Below are 20707 nucleotides of genomic sequence, written 5' to 3'. Positions count from 1 at the left end.
AAATACAACTTCTTATGCTTTCCCTGCAAATTTGTTGCTTAGTGTACATTGCAATCAAGATGATAGAAATAATGGCTGTTTCACTGTAGCACTGAGTCAGACAGATTTATTTGCAGCATGATGCCTTTCTCCTGAGGGCATAATGAAAATGACTGAAGAAACAAGTAGAGTGATATTGCTGAGTCTGCTCTGTGAGGCGATGCCTGTGTTTTTTGCCTCGGTGTGAATGAAATGAGACAGCATAACAAAACAGCTTCTCTCTCTTTGACTTGCTGAATAAAACCTGAACAACTGCGCAACATTAAGCTCGACCTAAAGTTCTAGTTCACGTAAATTAAAACTAAATTTGCAGTCGACTTTCAGTTTATCTCCTGTCATTCGATTATTCCTTACTCGACAGAAAATAGGGTCCACAAGTCTCTAGATGAGCATTTTAAATTTGAATAGGTTCAAAAATGAACAACCAGTTATATAACTTAAAAATGAAAAAAGGCCTGATTTTTGTGTCTCATAAGTGACCAAACTAAATCTAAAACGGAGATAATCTAATTTGACGTAACCCAAAAGGATGATGTTGGCATCTTAGAAGCCTTAAAAGTTAATAGAAACATACATGCAGTTAGTCCACTACATAAAGCCTGCAATAAATATAACTATAAAACTTAACAATCATCTAGACTGACAAGCAAAAGATTTCGATTGAATTCCAGCAGTATACCAGAAGCCTTCATCTTTTCCAGCTGAATCCAGGGTTGGAGGTTTTCCCTGCTCCTGAGCTGAGATGTTACTCCTGAGGTAGTAGGACAGGACATGGTATTTCTAGTAAAACCTCGTAATTGAGTTGACATGCTTTTAAAGCAATCTGAATAATACAGCAAGCACACAAGCTTCCAGCTCACCGTGGAGCTGGTGCAAACCCTCATCAATTAAACAAAGGCATTAAAACCTTTATGTGTCATGCAGCTGCACAAGGAAAGTGTGTATCACTGATTAAGTCTGTGAGGACGGCAGGGCGGTGAGTGGGCCTGGATGCCAGTCTTGGCAGGTTGGGGGAATCAGCGGAGAAATAGGCACATCCTTTCCTAAGCTTGTCCTTGCGCACACTTGCACCTGATCTGTGAGAAAGTCTCCAACCTACAGGGAGTCCCTCCAAACTACAGGGAGTCCCTGCACCCCTGATAAAAGCCAACAGCAGCACATTTCTATGCTCTGCTATGTCACGCTTTTCAACAAACTGAGATCTTTAATTACTGTTTGGTTGGGAAGTATACAGATGACTCAGCTGTTGTCGTCAGACTTTCAAACAGGGGAGAGAACTTTTAATAAATGCTTAAGGAAGTGGGTGCATTGGTGGAAATAATTTCTTACAACTCCACATCATTAAAAAAAAGGAGCCACTGACAGGCTTTGGAGAGGAGGCACAACTAATTAAACATTTTGCCGAAGAGGATCTTGTCAAAAGATTGGACAACTGTAGATTCCTCAGTGCCCTGCTTGATAAGTCTCTCCAACAATTTAAAAAAGAAACCATCTCCAGATGTTTTGTAGCAGCAGGGAAAGCCACACTTACTTCTTAGGATATTCTCTTGGTTCTGCAGATCACTCAAAAAGAATTCTGACTTACTCCAGTGAGTTTTAACCCGCATGGCACTGCAGGAAGTCTGAACTAAAGGCAACACACACAGAAGGCAAGAAACACGTACAGTCCCTGAATGCAGCTTGCTAAGCGCTGCCTTCTGCCACCATCTGGGAGTAGATTTCACATTTATAATCAGACTGTTCTCAAACAGATGCAGGATTGTTCTTTAGCCGTAAATGTGAGCTGAAAGGAAAATGATGAATTGAAACAACATTCTCCTAAATATTATGTTGCATATAATCATCTTCTTACTTACAATCATGCCATAACATGACTCTATGGATGGCATTGTGACTGAGTGAGCCCCTGACCTTTTGTCTATTGTGACTATTAGGTTGATATTTGTGGTTTTGAGTGAAAAGTTTCAGTAACTATAGGATGGGCTGTCATTAAATTTGGGTTTACCAGCAGGATGAATTTAATGGTAGAGCTGCAACACATCTGCATGTTAGAATTGCCACTGTGCATTTTAAATGTTTAGGAAATTTCCTTGCTGTTGTCATGTTTTTCATTAATTTGAACTATTTTTGTCCTGTTCTGGTGTTTCTATACTAGTCATACATCCAGCCCCACTGTGATAAACCAATGTGATGAAGACTGGAGGCAGCCAAATCCACTGTGCACAGGGAAGAAAGATAGAAGAGAATATGAATATAAGAGGATAACTGCCATGACTTATTCATTGATGAAAGGAACCCTGTTTTTTAATTTATGATCTTTTTAAATATAGCTCATGTGAATTAAATAAGTTATTGAAAATGGATGTTCCAACCTAGATTCAAGTGTATGCCACACACCTGGGCACATGCACACGCTGACCACAGGTGCTACAGAAATAAAATTGAATTGAATTGAAATTTGAATACATCCCAGCACTTTTACATGCACACATTCACAAACAGATACAAGTTAATATGTGCACACACACTGAATCTGTTCTTCAGTCTTGCTCCTGACTGACAACTTTATCATTTACTCTTGTAACACAAAAGCAAAAACTGTAGCTAGATAAACTGCTACTGAAAAAAAAAAAAAAAAACATTTGAACAATCTACAACAATTCATCACTGCTTATAATGGTTAAACAGCAGATTTCTCAAGAGAAAAATCATCACACCAAATGCTAGATAGTTTGGTCTCAAACAAAAAAAATCAAATTATTATAAATTAGGTTAGCCAGATGATAACAATGTGTCATTTGGCTAATTGATTCATTCATTCATTCGTGTGATTTGGCCGCAAAACTGATTACAACACATAACCCAAAACTTAATGTTGACTGAAAGGGACAATGGCCCAGAGCCTTATTAGCCTGCCCACAGAGGCCAGGGCACTCATGCTTTCTGTGAGATCAATGTATTTGAAATCCAAAACGTTGAATTAGTTGCAGAAATTAATACCTTCCTTTCCTTACCTTGCATGAAGCTTGTCAATGATCTTTATCATGCTTTACTCTTTCACTGGGCTCTTAACAGAGTCCCAACGGCCTGTTAATGTTTATTTCTTACCACTAAGCCAATATTGGATGATTCCGGAAGAACCTATGAAAGAGGATCCTTAAGGGATACACTGACAGGAAGTATTATAAAATGATCAATAATACCATTTTTACATGCAGGAAAACCTCCTCGAGTGACTCAAACTGTCTTTCATTTGTATTGAATATATATGTTTAATACGCTTTTATCTTCAATCTGCTGATTCTGCTCGACCTTAGTTGTCATTCAAGTGGAGAGGAAGACTCACCAAAGTAAATGACAGGAAAATATATAGTCAGTTAAATTGCACATTAAATTATGGAATTTCACAGCTCTCAGAGAGTTCGCGATACCCTTTAATCATGATGTTTAATAATGTAATGAATGTTTTAGAAGTATGACCATTAAAAAAAAAAGACAGCTTTACATCTAACTGGAAAAGACAGCACAAATATCAGGCCGGAGCTGATCTGGAGCTGAAATAGTAACCGTAACACAGCTCACAGAGGGCGGTACTTATTTTTTTATTCTTCAATATGTGATTAGAACCACCTGCAGTTCACACCGGCAAAACAAAGCAGCTGGTGGTGGACTTCAGGAGATGAAGGACTCCTGTTCAACCTCTTTTCATCAGGGGAGAAATGGTGGAGATGGTACAGGGGTATAATCACCTGGGTGTCCACCAGGACATCAAACTGGACCGGACCAGGACCTCTGCTGCTCTCTACAGGGGGCGCCAGAGTCAGCGTCTTTGCCTGCTGAGACTTCAGTCCTTCATGCTGCAGATGTTTTATGAGTCAGACCCAGACTCAGTCCTGGGGGTGGAGCTGGACCCCCTGCATGTACTCACAGAGAGCTGTTGTCAAAACTCTTCTCCATCATGGACGTCTCCCACCCCCCACACAGTGTTCTGGTTAGCTTCGGGAGCATATTCAGCCAGAAACTCAGAAAGACTAAGTGCTCCACTGAGCACCACAGGGGTCCCTTCCTGTGGCTATCCAGTTATACAATTTCTCTGCTTTATGCACATCTCCATTAGTACTCTGCTGTTAAACTACTGTTAACTTCTTTTCATTCAAGTTTACCTTTACACATTTACTGTTAAAATGTTAAATTACGGTTGTGGTTAATTTACTGCGAGATTACTGTCAATCTACCTTGCTCCTTTGCATTTGTGAATTCTTCTCTCATTTACTGTGTTTTTATTATTATTACTATTTCATAGTAGTTTTTACTTCTGAGTTTATTTACTTTGACTTTACTGACAGAGTGTTGCGTGATTGTAACAAAGCAGTTTCCATGCGTGGATCAAAGTGTTCTCTGATTCTGATTCTGAAATGGCAAAATGGAAAGTCTGCAGTCTGCACTGATTACTGGGCAGACCAACTGGAATATAAGCAATTAACTGAATTTTCTGTAGAGACAATACCTCACTACTGTGATTGCTCAGGCAAACCCGTTAACATCCTCCAGCTTTAGGGCCACAGCTCTGCACCACACATTGTACCACTACCAACTCATCATTTGCACCGTGTGTGCTGTGCCAAAGTAATGTGTCTGTAAATGGAGGCATAGAAGCCAAATTCAAAATTAACTGACCTGGAGTAGACCAGGGATATCTGCTGCTCCCAAGCACCAGAAGCTTTAAGAGAATCTGGACTCAGGAAGGTGCCAGGGAAACCATCTCTGTGCTGTGACTGCATAAGCTCCATCAGTTGTGCTGTCACCCTTATCTCTGCACCTCCATCTTCCTGTAGCTTCAACATTTGAAAAATAACTCAATGCAAATTCAAGTACACCCCCTCTCTTCTTCAGTAAGTTAGTAGTCAAGAAAGCCAGACTATTCAGAAGGATGAGGAAAATGAAATTCTTATGATTTCCTCCTTGGTTGTTGTATCCTTCATTTTGTCAGACAAGTGTAAGGTGATAAACCATGAGAAAAATAACAGATACTGATTTTTCTCTCTTAATGAGCTCTGTCACATGTTAATGGCAACAATTAGCATTTCTTAACTAACAGTACATTTCTATAACCACAAGTGAAGGTAGCTATTCTGTAACAAGAAACTAGTGCTGTCACCTACATACTAGATGTTTCTTATAATATAATTGTTGTGAGTGGCATAAGCACAAGTCATTACAGCAAAGGTAACTCCTAATAAAACTTTAAAATATCAATAGCATGTAGTAAAATGTAGTAATTTGATATCTTGCATATTTCCTGAAATGTCTCATCCAGCTATGATGTAATCATATTTAGATTTGCTTTTTGTTTTATAAAACAATTATTTCATTATTATTATTATTATTATCATACTTTTGCTTTGTTTAGTTTAGTTTTGACGTGTTTATAATCTAGACTGATATACTAAGCCTACCTTGACTTTGAATTTAATTGTCATTTGTATGCCATTTGCTTGATTAAATAAAGCTTAAAATATTTTTCCCCTCAAATATATATATATATATATATATATATATATATATATATATATATATATAATTTTTTTTTTTATTTATTTATTTTTTTTTTTTTTTCTGGCGAACTATTCTATATTGTGAATGGTACCTGTAAATGATTTTTAACCATGGATGTATTATAAGACCTTATAATACATCCATGTTTTTAACCAAAGACTCTTCCGCAAAGATATGCGTATATTTGTGCGCATTGAATTATGGGAAATGTGACCAGAAACGTCCAGGACACTTTATTATTTCTCCCTGTTACTAAAGTATGAGCATTTCAACTATTCTCTTTTTGCGGTTTAAGCTACATTCCTGAAACTTTTTTTTTTTTTTTTTTTTTTTTTTTTTAATAATAAACTGTTTGTTTTGAGGACTGTATTTCAGTTTCCCAAAGGTTTCCCGCTGCAGTTGTCGGCGCTACGCTCTGTTGAATTATCTCCCGCTTGTAAAGGCTCTGGCTCGGCTGGGTAAAGCAGAGCAACCCTCCCACCTAGCGGGGCAGCTGCGTGGCAAGAGCGGATTTAGCTAAAACCGTGTCAGGGGATCTGAATCTCATCCAGCGGGTCCGTCGTCAACGATGAGCGGCGCCGTGAATTTCAAGAACTGCGGCTCCCTGCTGGTGACGGGAGCCAGCCGGGGGCTCGGGCTGCAGATCGTCGACAGCCTGGCGTCTGGAGGTTTCTCACCGGGCAAGATTATAGCCGCGACCAGGACCCCCGGGGGCGACAAGGTAAACACCCCGCAGAGCTAACTTATCCCGCGGCCGTACCGTGGTGCTGTCAACGCCGTCATCCGGAGGGTAAATGTAGGTCTGCTGCTGGATAGTGACACGTCCATCGCAATTGAATACTGTGAAATTGTACCAGAAGCAGTCGCCATTACTCCTTAACCCCTTTAAAACCACGGGGATCACCGCCGCGCATGCGTATTTCAAATCACCGTGGCTAGTTTGAATTAGATGTTTGCAATCTGCACTTTTCAAGGATTTATAAAAAGAAAGTTGAGGAAAATTTTCTTCTCATAACACACAGCTTTAGGTATTTAATTACATGAGAATGGTAAATACTTGACAGATTTTGAAAGTTCTACTTCTCCTGGAAAAAGGGTGTAGATTATTTACACATAGGGCATTTTTTTGACACAATTATTGGCAAAAATAGACAAAAAAAGACCAGGCGTTTTAAATAAATATAGCTATTACTATGGTGCTTAAAGGGTTAACTGGGTATTTGTGAATGGAAAATGATGATACGATGTGCTCTTGACCCGCAGAAACTTCAGGAACTGGCAGACAAACATCCCAACATCCATATAGTTGCTTTGGGTAAGACACAGAAAAAAACAATGTTTGGTGTGTGTGAAAAATACAAACATATAAAGCTTTTGTTCATGTAAAGATAAAAAGAATATAAAAACACACATGGCTTTATATTCTAGATGTGAATGAATGAATCATTTTAATGTCATGTCTGGTCATCAACATAATCTTATGGGATTAATTAGGCATAATAATAAAAAAAGAAAAATCCTAAATGTATACAAACCAGTATTTTACAGTACAACATGTTGGCCTAATGCTTGTTTAAACATTAAACATATCAAAATAGTAAAGATCCTGTACAAGATGGAGATATTTAAAGTTTAAAAAGCACTGAAAGCATTTCCTGCTTATTGTATTGATTTATTTTCCTCACAATAATATATTATGTCATTTTCTTCCATTCATATTTGTTGATTTGCGGTGTTGATATGTCTCTGCCAGATGTGGTGAGCCAGGAGAGCATAGAGAAATGTGCAGAAGAGGTGGGCCGGCTGGTACAAGAAGAGGGTCTGAACTGCCTAATAAACAACGCAGGGATCAATGTGGTGGCCGACTTTCATTCTGTTACTGCAGAGAAGATGATAGAAAACTTCCACACCAATGCTGTGGCCCCTCTAATGATCACCAAGGTAATTTTTATGAGTAGATTTTGTGCTTCCTGTGGATTTGGATGTCGTGGATTAATCACATACTGACAAAAACGGTTTTGTTCAGAAGGTCTTTAAATCTCACTTCACCAGATAGTCAATAAAGACTGAGAAGAAACCACACTTCTGTTTCCTATAGTCAGCAGGAGAAGGACCCATGAGTAGTTAATTTCCTGAATGATACAAAGTGAAACAACAAGATGACCTTGATGGACAGAAGTAACAAAAAGCCTAGCCCTGAGCAGACTGCATTTCATAAATATTAATTAAAAGTCTGGTTTCAGTTGGCCTTAGAGTCCGGTGTGGACTACAGAGCAGCCCCCCGAGCTAGTAGAAATTTAGGCACTGATCAAGAGCATGCCAGCAGGGCAGATGCTTGCTGACAAACAGTTTGTTCCAAGAGAAGAACAGTCAACAAGGCCACACTGCAGCCCAAAGCTCCTCTATAATAACTGAGTGCGAGTGGAGGTAAATGAACAGTGAGTCACATAGAATAGAAACCTAAAACCACACCACTTGCTATGAGCTGGAACTTTAAAACATATTATATTCCACATTTTAACCCATCATTCACATAAGTGGACTAGTCTGTGACAAAATTAATCCACAACTATTTTGATTCTCCATTTTCCAGCATAAACAAGCTAAACTTCTGATGTTTCCAGCTTCTCATATTAGATTATTTTCTGCCTTTATTTGTCCTATTTAACAATATGCTAATTATAAAAAACAAACAATTTGAAACTATCACTTTAGGTCATGGAAAATTATGGAAATTTTTTACTACTTTGTGACATTTAATTGTCTAAATGATTAATCAGTTAATCAAGAAAATAACAGGCTGATTAAACTATTAAGAAAATTATTGTTAATTGTAAATATGTTTTCTGGTTTTACTGCTGTGGAAAAGTCTAGTTCCCTAGAGCCCTGAACACTGTTTGTTTTTCTGAAGGTCCATTTATGTTGCCAGAGAGCTGGTTGGTTGAGTCCCCTTTTTGTCAGATGTGACATGTAGAGATGTTTTGTTTTTTACCTGACGTATTTACTTTTAGAAAGACTTGTATGGAAAATTCGGGCCGTTTCTCTGTATGATAAAAATGCTGCCACCAGAGGGCGACACAAACCTTATCACTCCACACATACATACAGCGTGAGATGTGTTTTACCCTGACAGGGATAACACAAAATTCAATATTCTTTTTAACTAATGACTGTACATGTATACATTTGCTGTGTTGTCCTTATTTCAATGCGGTATACATGTATATTAATATTCTATATTGTTGATGTTGTAACATTATTCTTAAAACTACTGAATAAGAATATAACAGTTTCTCCAACGAATGGCACACCACGGTAATTGTAACAAGATTTAGCTCATTCTTGAAGCACTCATGTAAAATCTGTTACACCTTGACTTTCAAAGGTCTGATCATTAAAACCTTTTAGTTTGATTTTGGTCTGTAATGTATTTTTTCCCACCACTGCCAGGCCTTCCTGCCTCTGCTAAAGCAAGCTGCATCCAGGGGACAAGCAGGTGGCTCGGGGAGCATGGGCATCCAGAGGGCAGCAGTTATTAACATGACCTCCCTGCTGGGCTCAGTGGAGCTCAACTGGGGTGAGAGAGCAAACAACTTTAAATGGTACCCCTACAGGACGTCCAAGGTATTGTCACCATGGAGTGAACAAGTATGCTTGATAGGTTAAGCCAATTAATGAAATGTAGAAAATATCAGGTTCACCATTCAGCATTCCTGCTGATCATCTGCTGTGATATTGGATTAAAGCATACTGCAGTGTGTGGAGGCTTGCATTATGCTGCATGGTAAGTTGATTTGCTTGCCTTCTCAGAGTGCCCTAAACATGGTGACTCGCTGTATGGCTGTAGACCTGGAGCCTGATGGGATTCTTTGTATGGCTATACACCCAGGCTGGGTCCGCACTGACATGGGGGGGTCTGAGGTAAGGGCCTAGCCTGACTAACTCTTCTTTCTGCGATGCTCATGAAGAGCATAAGCTCTGATTGAAAACTGAGAAAATTGACTCTAGATTTTTTAAAAATGTATACTAGTGAGAAAAATGTTCTTAAGAATTGATTTGAGAAATATATATCAGCTGTTACACCATGGCTAGTGAAAAGTTTCCTGTCACAAGTGTCACAAGTGCCCTGGGTGATGAATATACAGTTTTATTGTAATTTCTCAGACATGCGTCTGAATAAAATGGTTTTGTGTTTATCTGACTCTTTCCAGGCTCCACTGAGTCCAGAGGAGAGCATTTCCTCCGTATTGGGTGTGGTTGGAGGACTGACTGAAAAGGATCATGGATCATTTCTGAACTTTACAGGAGAGGCATTGCCCTGGTGATAATGATCATCACAGTGATGAGTAAGATGATTATTAGCAGTATTACTTTATGGCTATTTAGTCAGTGATGATCATCTGTGACTATGCAAAGACGATGGTTAGAGTGCAGTGTTATTTCCTGATCTTCCTCTATCTGCTGGACAAAATCTTATATATTTCACCTAAATGCAACTTAATTATAGGAGAGCAACAATGTTCAATTAGTTTTAAGGGTGTTCATAAGAAGATGGGTGGAGTATGTTGTACAGCTTGTCTCATAGACTACATAATGCACTGTGTATACAATATGCTGTATCTAAGCTGTGTTCAAATTTAAATAAAATGTTACTTTTCTTTGATCTGGTTTACATCACCAAACTCAAGTGTCATGGCCACAAAAATGCCATGTTTAAAGGTATAATAAGTTTTCCTCATTAAAATGTCGAAAAATGACTAGTCCTATGTTTTTTTAGTTGAGCGTACTTACATTATCCCAAATGTTTCCAGCAATTTTCAAACCAAGAGAAAGATGTGATTTTAGTCAAGATGTAAGTCTTTTATTTGGTCGCCTGACAGTGGCCTTGTGGTTGTCTGCCAGAGTTGGACAAATTTCACGTTTCAACATACATAGATTTTGGTTGTATTCAAGTATGTATTGTGCCCCTGTTTACTTCACAAATTACAAACATTCCAAACAGATCGCTTAGATCATTACATGGTATCTTATTAGCTCGTTGCTACGGCCCGAAACTGTTAAATTCCCTAATTTAAAAATCTCAAAACAGACACTTGTAGCATTTAAGAAGCTTTATTAAATAGAGACTAACAGGAAATGCAGGGGAGCGAGGGGATGAAATGCTGCAGAGAGCCTGGCCTGGATTCAAACCTGAGCTGCTGCAGTGAGGACTCAGCCTTGTCTGGGGTAAGTATGGTACCAGGTGAGCTATACCAGAGTATCTTGAGTTCTTATTTTTGATCCTCTGAAGTACTTCAGTGACTTTGTGTTTTAAAACATGCTATACAAATGGAGCAATCATGGTTATTATGAGGACATTCATCCTCTAAGGCTCTAGGGTGAACTTTGACCAAGATATAAACCAGGAAGTTTTTTCAAAATATTTTTCTTCCTTATTCTTGAGGTGGTATGTTTGGGTTCTTCAATAACTCTGTCTTTGAGCCAGGTGACATGACATTGTGCCGTTAGTGTTGAAAGCATTCTTAGGAATATTTCCTCTTCCCCATTGTGTGTATCCCTGTCATCAGGCAAACCTGCAAAACAGATGCTGCAAGATAATGATAACAATGGAAACTTTTTAAGACAAAAGCCATTTAAAGTCATGACGCTGTCGCCTAGTTCCACCGTAGCTGTTACAAGTGGAAGAGAATTGAGTGTGTCCTATCATTGTAAGTTTATAACACCTATACCCGCAGCTGCTTTGCTTACAGTTAAATGATAAATGTATCAAACATCTATGCAAAGTACATTTACCAGCTAATGAACTAAACTTGTTGGATGTATTTATTATTTAAAAGTGCTATGGAAATGTCCACTGTGGTGTACAGCAGAGAAACAGTTTAGGCAGGAATCAGTGTAAGAAAGCAGCAGTTCTCGCATTACCTAGAGGCAAAGACATGGCTTATCACCAGCACACACAGACACACACAGTCACATACACACAAGTGCAATTATTTGACATATGTTTTAATCCCCTTTTTTCTGTGGAAGTTGTCTGATCTGAATACTTGGTATGCCTGTGTACAGAGGAATCTTTTAGAGGAGGAAAGCTGTAGATCAGGTCATGTGAAGCTCCCTCAAATGTCACTCCACTCTAATCAAACCAGTTTGTTCAGAATTGTGTGCAGAAAGTCATATGCTGGGCGTGTGTAGAGAGAGGACAAGAGAAGAGAGGGAGTGTGAGTAGAGTGCCCAAAACGGCAGAACAGTTAAATGATAAGGGGCTATTTTGAATTTCTCTTGTAGACAAGTTCTTTTGTGTGTGCGTGGCATTTTAAGAGCTCACAGCATGGATTTATAGAACGGGAAAATGTGTGCACATCTGAAGAGGAAGATGAGCTGAATTTTTCTTACTTGCAACAGGTAAATGTTCCTCTGTCTGAATGTCATTATGTGTTTGTTTATGATTCAAACGGAAAGCGGAAAGAACGTCAGCACACTAGTGAAGAAGATGTCTGTCTTTACCATTCACCAATCTTAAAATAAGTTCAGAGCTCATTCATGTGACGCTGTATAATAACTGACTTACTTACTGAATACTAACAACTAATTTGCTGATTTTTTTGCACATTTTCCTTATTGAATGAAGTGTGAGCATGACAAGGTTCTATTTTCTATATCCACAGAACTACTCAGATAATAATCTGGTCTTTACAGTATGTTCATTTTGACTTATAAAGTCTGAAAAGTCCTCAGTGAAAAAAACCCTCTTAGTATTTAGGCAGTGATCTTGCTCTGCTTTGACTGTAAGTCAGTGTGCCTTGCTGTTTTTGACCAAACAGCATTTCCAAGTATGTTTTTCTGTCTATCTATGTACGTGTTTGCATCTTGATTAATCTATTCAGTGTTCAGTCTGCAATAAGTCAGAATATTGTGAGAAACATCTGTCAGCTTCCCGGTGCCCAAGTTGTCATCTTGAAATTATTTGTTGTGTCACAGCAGCAAAAGAAAACTCAAAGCTCTTCTGCTTGAAATTATATGAAACAGAAGCAAATCGTACTTTTGTGGCTATACGTGTCTGCTGATTGACTAAAATAACTAATCACCTGATTATTTCATTATTTATTACTTTAAGTAAAAGTAAGGATGAGCCATTTACTGTCAGTTTCTGATGCTGGATACAGTACATACAGGTGTAAACTGAAACACACTCTCCTAAGCAGCAGTGTGTAAAGAAAAAGCACCATCAATCACCATGTCTTTGTCGCCTTTGTACCTTTCACATGACATGAGCATGCATTGTTTTTGACATTTGTCCTGATTGACTGTCCTGGACTTATGGCTCCTAGTTGTCAAGTGCAGCCCTAATGCCAAAGTAAAACTGCAAGCTAATGCTAATACTGTAGTTGCAACTCATTCATACTACTACTCATAGTGAACTAATACTCTGATTATGTGAATAAGCAGAAATCATGTATTGCTGATATTGTTACTGTTTCATTGTTGAAATTCCATTCTATGGCTGCCAGAGGGTCCACAAAGCCACCAGAAAACCCTATGGTGCTCACATGTATTCCTGTATTGCAGTCAGATCACATGGAGGCAGAGAGTCATGGTCACTCTGATGGACTATCCAGGTCCTGCGATGTTGCATTTTGCTGCTGGAGAGCTAAACATGCCGTTCTCAGACACGGTCAAGTACTGCATCCTGGGCATCTCTGTCACTCTCCTTCTGCTGGCTCTGGGCATCTTGGCCTGGCAGTCCTTCAGATGCTGCACCAAGAAACACGCCACATACACCCGGCAAGATACAGGTGAGTGAGGATTACTTTACAGTGCCAAAAAGTACGGCACAAGCTGATGATGCTTGTTGTCTGACCAATAAAGTAATTAGCAAATGCAAACTTGTGTCTGATTTTTACTCCAGTGAACAGTGATCAGCTGTACTCAGACGAAAATCCAACAGCAGCAGGAAAGTACTCAGGAGCTCCAAGTACAACGGTAAGAGGAGACAGAGACAAGATACATCCAAAACTGCAGTTCGGGTGAGGCCAGGTTTGAATGGTGTGGATAGAGAAACATTTTAATCTTATTTTCTTATAACATTTTCTTCATCAGATGTCTTAGAGTTCAAAGTAGCACCCATAATAAACAATACTAATCTTGACCAGATTTTCTTAACAAATCATAGCTCTGTGTGGTTAAGCGAAAATTAGAGCAAAGCCACTGTTGGAAAACTTGAAGGAAGCTGCTGCCTCTCAGCTGATATTCAGGGGCCAGTCCCTTATGCCTAAATGTGTATCTCAGCGTGGTGAATCTGAATTATGAGATGCGCGCTTTAAAAAAATGAGTCAAAGTAAAGGTATGGGTGCATTCAGCTGTGACTTACAAATTACACTCTTTAAATAACTCAGCAGTACAACATTTGCATGAGAAATTCAAATGTATGCAGTTGAGATGTAATATGTCAGCACTAATCTCTTTACATGCATGGCTGCTTTGTTATTGAGTGCATTGCTGGCATATACAATCAGTTAGGTTTTTATATTAGGTTTGCTATTGGATATATATGTCAGCAAAGTGGTAATGTAAGGTGGTAGGGAGCAGTTCAAGAATATTTTAATGAATATAGAATGGTGGAGAATATAGCATGTAGCAGAATAACATAGAAAGTAGAATATAGCAGAATAACACAGACAGGGATGTTTTCAGGTATGACAGCTGCAAACAAAACAAGGAATAAAAGGGACCTGTCCTGGAAAATGGTGATATACTAAGGGTGTCATCTGGCAGTACAAGATTATGTTGGACCTGAAGTGATTTTAAATCATTTTTAAGTCTGAAATGGTTACAACAGGACTCAAAACACCCTGTACCATAATATTTAAAAGTTCCTGGGAGGATGGGGAGCATTTGTTTTGGTCTGATATACTGGCGGTCCAGTGACGATCATTTACAGAACCTTTAATATACCATATATCATTTAATATACCATTAGTACAAGTGGAAAAAAGTTCACTCAGCTTCTTGCCTAGATTGAAGGCAATCTTAAGTGTAACTTCCTATCCTGACATTGTTGGGTGTAATAGCACTGTTAGGACAGCTGTGAAGTCAGGTTGGTCTTGTGTAAACCACAGGCTTGGGTAAGATATCTGTATTGACATTTTGCTCTTCTACATGGGAGATTTGTTCTGTACTTTTTATTAGAATAATCTTCCATTTCCTTCCTATATTGATTAATGTGTCTGTCCTGCTATGCTTAAAACGTAGTGATTGGAAAGAGAAAATAAAACTGGACTGTGAATGCACTGCTGTCACAGTACAGTTAAAGAAGGGGCTTAGAGCTGCATGTAGGTATCAATTTAATGCAACATCACAAGGTTCAACTATTAGCATCTACAGTATTAATGCAATTTATTTTTAATTTCACATTAATTGTGAAATATTGTATTGTATTGGTAGGTGTTATTGTTATTTTGTTCAGACCTTGCAGTCTGTGGAGAATGGAGATGTGCCAAATATGTAACAGTCTATGTACTTAAAGATTAATGAGCACACTTGTTCAAACAAAGGAGAGTTGGGACTTTTCACAATTCAAATAAAAGCTGGAGGTGTAGACTTGTTAACTAGAATGGCACTTAGTAGAGTGCATCCCTCAACCAAGGCCAAACAGTCCTACATGTCTGTCAGAACCAGATATTTATCTGGATCTGGGCCAAATTGTACAAACTCAACATCGAAATGGATGTTAGTGCCCTATCTTGCAATCATAAGGGAAGTAAAAATTCCTGAATCTTCCCATTAAACTCAACTGGTACCAAAATTGAATGGGTTTCTCCACGGCCCATCCCTCCACCAAGTTTGGTGGAAATTGGTTCAGTACTTTTTGCATAATTCAAACAAACAAACAAAGGATATGGTTTGTATGTGTTCATGCTTGCCAGGTGGCAGATGTCAGCACTGAGGTCCACAGGCTGAGTCGCTGTCTGTCCCAGGCCCAGTGTCCCTCCTCAGAATCCATCCAAGCAGTGGGGGATATAGGAGAGCAGGCCAACATTAAACAGGTATCAGACATTGCTGTATAATATAATCTGTATAGTCTAATAGTTTTTAGAGTTACACTGTATGATTTCCATCCAGAATTATCTTGTAAATTTCATGGCAGTACTTCATCATTTATTGTTTTGGCCAAAAAGTTTAATTTTATTATTTGTAGACTGATATTGACATTGATAATCATTTTACACTAACTGGAGATTATTTTTATTTTGGCGAGGTCTTCAATATATCACCTCACTTAACAGACACACGGATAGATCTGCTGTGGTGAAAATGACGAATCTGTGATCTGTGAGCACAGGAAGCTAAATATGTAAACACATATCACCAGATAACATGAACACCAGTTAAACTTTCACCTATGCCCAAACCAATCGCACCAAGGGGGAAATCAATCCAGGGTGCAGTTTTACCGAACTGAAGAGCGCATGCATGAAAGCACCCTTAGTTTAGCATTTTTTGGCTGCTGGACACCGTTCAGAATGTGTTTTGATGTGCAGGATGTTTCTTATTCTTGACAAATTCATTAACAAAATATAAACATGGAACATTTTCAAGCAGTATCAACATTAGCATCAGGTGCTTGGTGTACTCCCTAACACATGCTCTTGTACCAGGTCGATGGATCACTACGTTTCTCTGTCTACTATGACCAGCTGCAGTCCCGTCTGGTGGTCACCGTTTTGCAGGTGGAGGGGCTTCAGGAGCACAGCCAAACGTGCAGCCTCCAGCCATTTGTTAAGCTACGCCTCATGCAGGCAGGATTTGAGGGAGTGGATGTGGAAGGCTGTAAGGATGAGGAGGTAATGTTGTTTCCATTAGTTACCACATATGTCCCTCAACAAATGACATTATCAAATCAAGTACCACACATTTTAGTTTTTCTTTTTCTTTTTATGCTTTTCAGGCCCATTTTGATTTTAGGCCATTAAAATTACTGCATTTTACATAAACATTTTGTTTAAAGCAGTTTTAACAGAACCTAGGGCCCAATATTTAGTATTGGTATTTATGTACTATACCAAATATTTTGTATTTAGTAAAGTATATATAATATATTTTTAAATATATATATTTTTCCTATGTTGTTCAAAAATATGTTACACTGACCTCTTTTAAAACCTTGAGGCAGTGACTGTGTACTGGATGAAAGTAATATGGATTACTGCTGTGATCCTTTTAGGGTGAAGGGACATCGCCTGTTCTGTGGACAGTGCTGCAGGAGTGGCGGACTCGTGTTGTAAAAGGCAGCTGTAACCCTTTATTTGGAGATCAGTTCAGCTGTATTCTGCAGCAGAATAAAGATGAGCTACATAGCATCAACCTCAGGATGGAGGTCCTGCAGTACACATCTCTCACTCTCAGTAGCGCTTAAATCTTATTTTATCAGTAAGACTAGGAGATAGTCTGTGCCTCTTTACAGAGGTACTGCTTATTTTAATTGCACCAACAATACACTTCCAAAACTACAACGAATAAAACTACATGCAGTTTACATCAGGTCATACTGTACAGATTACAGCCACTGACCCCTACATAGAGTGTACTAAACAAAGTTTTGTTTTTTTTATTGTATGATTCTGTAAGCAAATTGTCTGCTGTGTGTGTGTGTGTGTGTGTGTGTGTGTGTGTGTGTGTGTGTGTGTGTGTGTGTGTGTGTGTGTGCGCGTGCATCTCAGGTGAGGGATTTTGATAAATTCTCCAGATACACTGTGTTAGGAGAGGTGAGGGTTCCTCTTGGACAGCTCAACATCTCCTATCCTCTGGAGCTAAAAGAGGATCTGCAGATACCCCAGAAGGTACAGTAAGACATTATGTGTATGTTCTCATCCTTCAGTTGAGGTAAATTAAGGAATCCTTTTCTTACACTTGCACTTTAATGAGTAGAGTATGTTAAACTAAATAATGTGTTTATGCTGAAATGTGCTGAAATGCCCTCTGTTTCTTTTACTTACTTTACTCAAAATGAATGTCAGGTTAGAACCAGGATGTATGTACTATTTCCTACATTAGAGGAATATCATTATTCAGCCACAATGACAAAACTGTGAGCCATACAAAACTGAATTTAAGTATAATTGGATAAAGGGGGAAAAAAATGACACTCGTGAGACACTGCAGCATCCAGCTTGTCTTATTGTAAATGGCAATTAAAATAAGTGGTAAACTTTGATCTTTCAAGTAGTAAAAGTTCTGGGGTACAATAATACTAACAATAATAATTGTACAGAAAAGAAAAGAAAAATAAAGAAAAGAAAAGACTGGGCAACTTAAACAAAAAATCAAGTATCAAAATTGTGGCTGAAAATTGTTTTTAGACTTGATTCTACTTACTAAAAGGCGAAATATATCTTTTAATTACAGTACTTATGATGTTCATATGCTGAAGTGTTTACCCTCTCACTTTCTGGACAGGATCTTGTAGGAGAGGTGCTGCTGTCTTTGAAGTTTCTTCCCACTTCTCAGAGGCTAGAGGTTGGTCTGCTAAAGGTCAAAACAATCCCCACTGAGATAAGCTCAGATGCAGGTAAATTACAGACATCTTCACAAAAACAAATGCACCAGTGGTCATACAGACAGAGTCTAAAATACACATACTAATTTGCCTTCCTTGTGTTATACAGCGCTGTACGCCAGGGTCAGCATCCAGTGCAATCAGTGCAGGCTGAGGTACCAAAAGACCTCTGTAGTGGCCCAGTGCCTGGTGACTGTCTTCAATGAGGTGCTCATGTTCTCCCTGCCAGAGTTTCCTGTGGAGCAGTGCAAAATTGTGGTCTCTGTCTATGAGACTCACACAAATAGGAAATCATCCAAACATCTGATTGGACAGTTGACTGTGGGAAAGGAGAAGGGTTCAGAAGACAATCACTGGAACTTGATGATGCGTTCAGTCCGCCAGCCAATAGCAAAGTGGCATGGCCTGCTCATCTGAGTAACAGCTCATAAACCCTCTTTCCTGCACTTTTTGGACGTCTGCACCTGCTTGTGTTTTACTAGAAGCATGTGATGTTCGTGCATCAGGCTGTTGAGGGATCTGCACCTTCATAAGTGAAGGCCAAACATCAATCCAGTCCCTTTCGCCTCTACAGTGGAGTGGAGTAATTGTTCACTCACATCTCTTCTTTTTTTCTCCTCAAATCTCATCATTTTGAAAGGGCTGTGAAATCTGACCTTTGCACTTCTTACTTTTGATGAAGACTACCTGAGTGTTGCACTGCGAATAACTGTGTCGTTACTGTATTATTTATCTTTAAGCTGTGCTGCTTTTTTGCCTGCTTTAAAAACTGTCAATTCCACATTATTAAAGCTTTATATTGAAACCTTGAATGTTCAGTTAATTGAGCAATTCAGTGTGAATTAGTAAATAGCTTGTATGTTACAAAAACCATATCGTTGGAATATTCATGGCTTGAGCCTTAAAACATCTTGAAAAGGAAATAAATTTCAATATAAAACCCTACCCAGAATAAGTGGGCTTATTTTGAAAAAGCAATGCATAACATAACACAATCTTCAATCTTACAGTCACTTAAATATATTCTTTATTTACTCATGGTTGGAAGCTGTGCTCTCTTTTTCAGGAACACCCGACTCACTCTCACAGCACATGTTAATACCTAATGTTGAGGTTTTTAGTTAGTTTGAGGTTGAAGGGTGTGTTTGCTTTAAGGGACTCACCATTGTAATTTCCTGCATTGATTTTACGACAGGCCCTTGCTGACACCTGTTGGTGTACCTTTGTGAAAACAGAAAACCTCAGAGTGGTACTTACACTGGTACAGTTACAGGTCACAGCATGTGTTAGTGTTTGAGGGGGAAATAGCTGAAATTATGGGTGGAACTAATGATGATGATGTGTTTTTTTTTCATTTTTGAATTAATCTTTTGGTCAGTAAAACGTGACTATATCAAACAAGAATATTCTGATTTAGATTTAATTTTTAAAAGTCGAATTAAGTGAATACAAATTCAGTTTATAGCCTAATGAATGCTAAGATTAGAAAAGCACAAGGTTGGTTTTACTAGATGAATTCCATACTATTTCAGTAATCCATAACTTATTTGTCAGTTCTGTGCTTTAAACCAAAATTAAGCACAATCATCTTAATGGAAGAAACAAGGATTATATTTGGCTTGTGTGAATACACTGAATACCACTATTGGACAAATCATTCCTTGGCAGAGCGAGAAAAACACCACTTGATCATTTCAGACCTCAGAAGAAGCTGCAAGCTCCATCTGTTCCATGCTATTTTGGCCATTTGTGAGTGTCCATCTATATGCTGTGCTTAAAAACAGCGAAAGCACCGCAATGTGGACAATATTTCAGTTTTCCAACTTCAGTGTCGCAGCGTGTATGTCCCCCCTGCGCCACCAGTTCAGGGCGCATGCGCGACAGTTTAAGCCATCGCGACGGGACCACTTGGCAGACAAGCCTTCAAAGGTAAACCGTCAACACACCAAAAAACAGCAAGATGTGCAAATGTTTTTATTAAGTAAAAATCAGTGATAACTACCAGAATATTCTCTCTCTCTCTCTCTCTCTCTCTCTCTCTCTCTCTCTCTATCTGTGTGTGTTTGTGTGTGTATAAAAACTGGAATCAAGCTTTAGTATTAGTATACTTAGTATAACAAAGTGAATTAGGACCTATTTAGGAAGCCATCTCATTGAGGGTAAAAGCTTGAGACAATTTAAGCTGTACTCTATGTTTATCCTTTCAACATATGTCTCATGCTGCTTCTGTGTGTTGAGTGTGTCAGAGCCATAGACTGTATGGTCGGAGCAGAACATAATGTCACAGTCATCATCAGCTGCTGCCTTTCTTACCTGATCCAGCAACACAAGAATTATCTTATCTCATCCAGAAAAAAGTGCAACCACAAAGTAGTACATCTACACATTAGATAACATTCAACATGTGATTAAGTAATCTTGTTATTTTAAGTGAAGTAACTGTCATGCCACTACTAGCCAGTTAGTTTTCCACTGGTAAAATAATCAGTAGCTACCATGAGTTTCCTCAGTTTTATAGTCAGCAAGGTCTTTTGTCTCAAATTGTCTCAGGAGACACCA

At 38.7% G+C, this 20707-nt stretch overlaps 2 protein-coding genes across 4 annotated transcripts; both read left to right on the top strand.

The window, feature by feature from the left end:
- Positions 1–5795: 5795 nt before the first annotated feature.
- On the top strand, positions 5796–10352 carry LOC139605828 (C-signal). The gene is made up of 7 exons (XM_071457667.1): positions 5796–5852; positions 5971–6316; positions 6859–6910; positions 7349–7536; positions 9046–9219; positions 9406–9516; positions 9807–10352. The coding sequence occupies exons 2-7, from the start codon at positions 6164–6166 to the stop codon at positions 9918–9920; spliced, it is 792 nt and encodes a 263-aa protein (XP_071313768.1). The 5' UTR covers positions 5796–5852; positions 5971–6163; the 3' UTR covers positions 9921–10352.
- A 1461-nt stretch (positions 10353–11813) lies between these two features.
- On the top strand, positions 11814–19093 carry syt19 (synaptotagmin XIX). 3 transcript variants are annotated; one of them, XM_071457644.1, is made up of 9 exons: positions 11814–11997; positions 13162–13388; positions 13502–13575; positions 15519–15638; positions 16251–16436; positions 16817–16969; positions 17313–17432; positions 18049–18160; positions 18258–19093. In XM_071457644.1, the coding sequence occupies exons 2-9, from the start codon at positions 13187–13189 to the stop codon at positions 18563–18565; spliced, it is 1275 nt and encodes a 424-aa protein (XP_071313745.1). In that variant the 5' UTR covers positions 11814–11997; positions 13162–13186; the 3' UTR covers positions 18566–19093. The 3 variants fall into 3 exon arrangements, with proteins under 3 accessions (XP_071313745.1, XP_071313735.1, XP_071313754.1); XM_071457634.1 differs by having other exon boundaries at positions 11857–11997; positions 16290–16436; positions 18258–18714; XM_071457653.1 differs by lacking the exon at positions 16817–16969 and having other exon boundaries at positions 11857–11997; positions 18258–18714.
- Positions 19094–20707: the final 1614 nt, after the last annotated feature.

Source organism: Trachinotus anak, unplaced genomic scaffold, assembly GCF_046630095.1.
Source record: "Trachinotus anak isolate AG129_WGS33_773 ecotype Australia unplaced genomic scaffold, CSIRO_AGI_Tana_v1 ptg000002l, whole genome shotgun sequence".
In the NCBI taxonomy this organism is placed as follows: Eukaryota; Metazoa; Chordata; class Actinopteri; order Carangiformes; family Carangidae; genus Trachinotus; species Trachinotus anak.
This window is presented reverse-complemented; position numbering and strand designations above follow the sequence as displayed.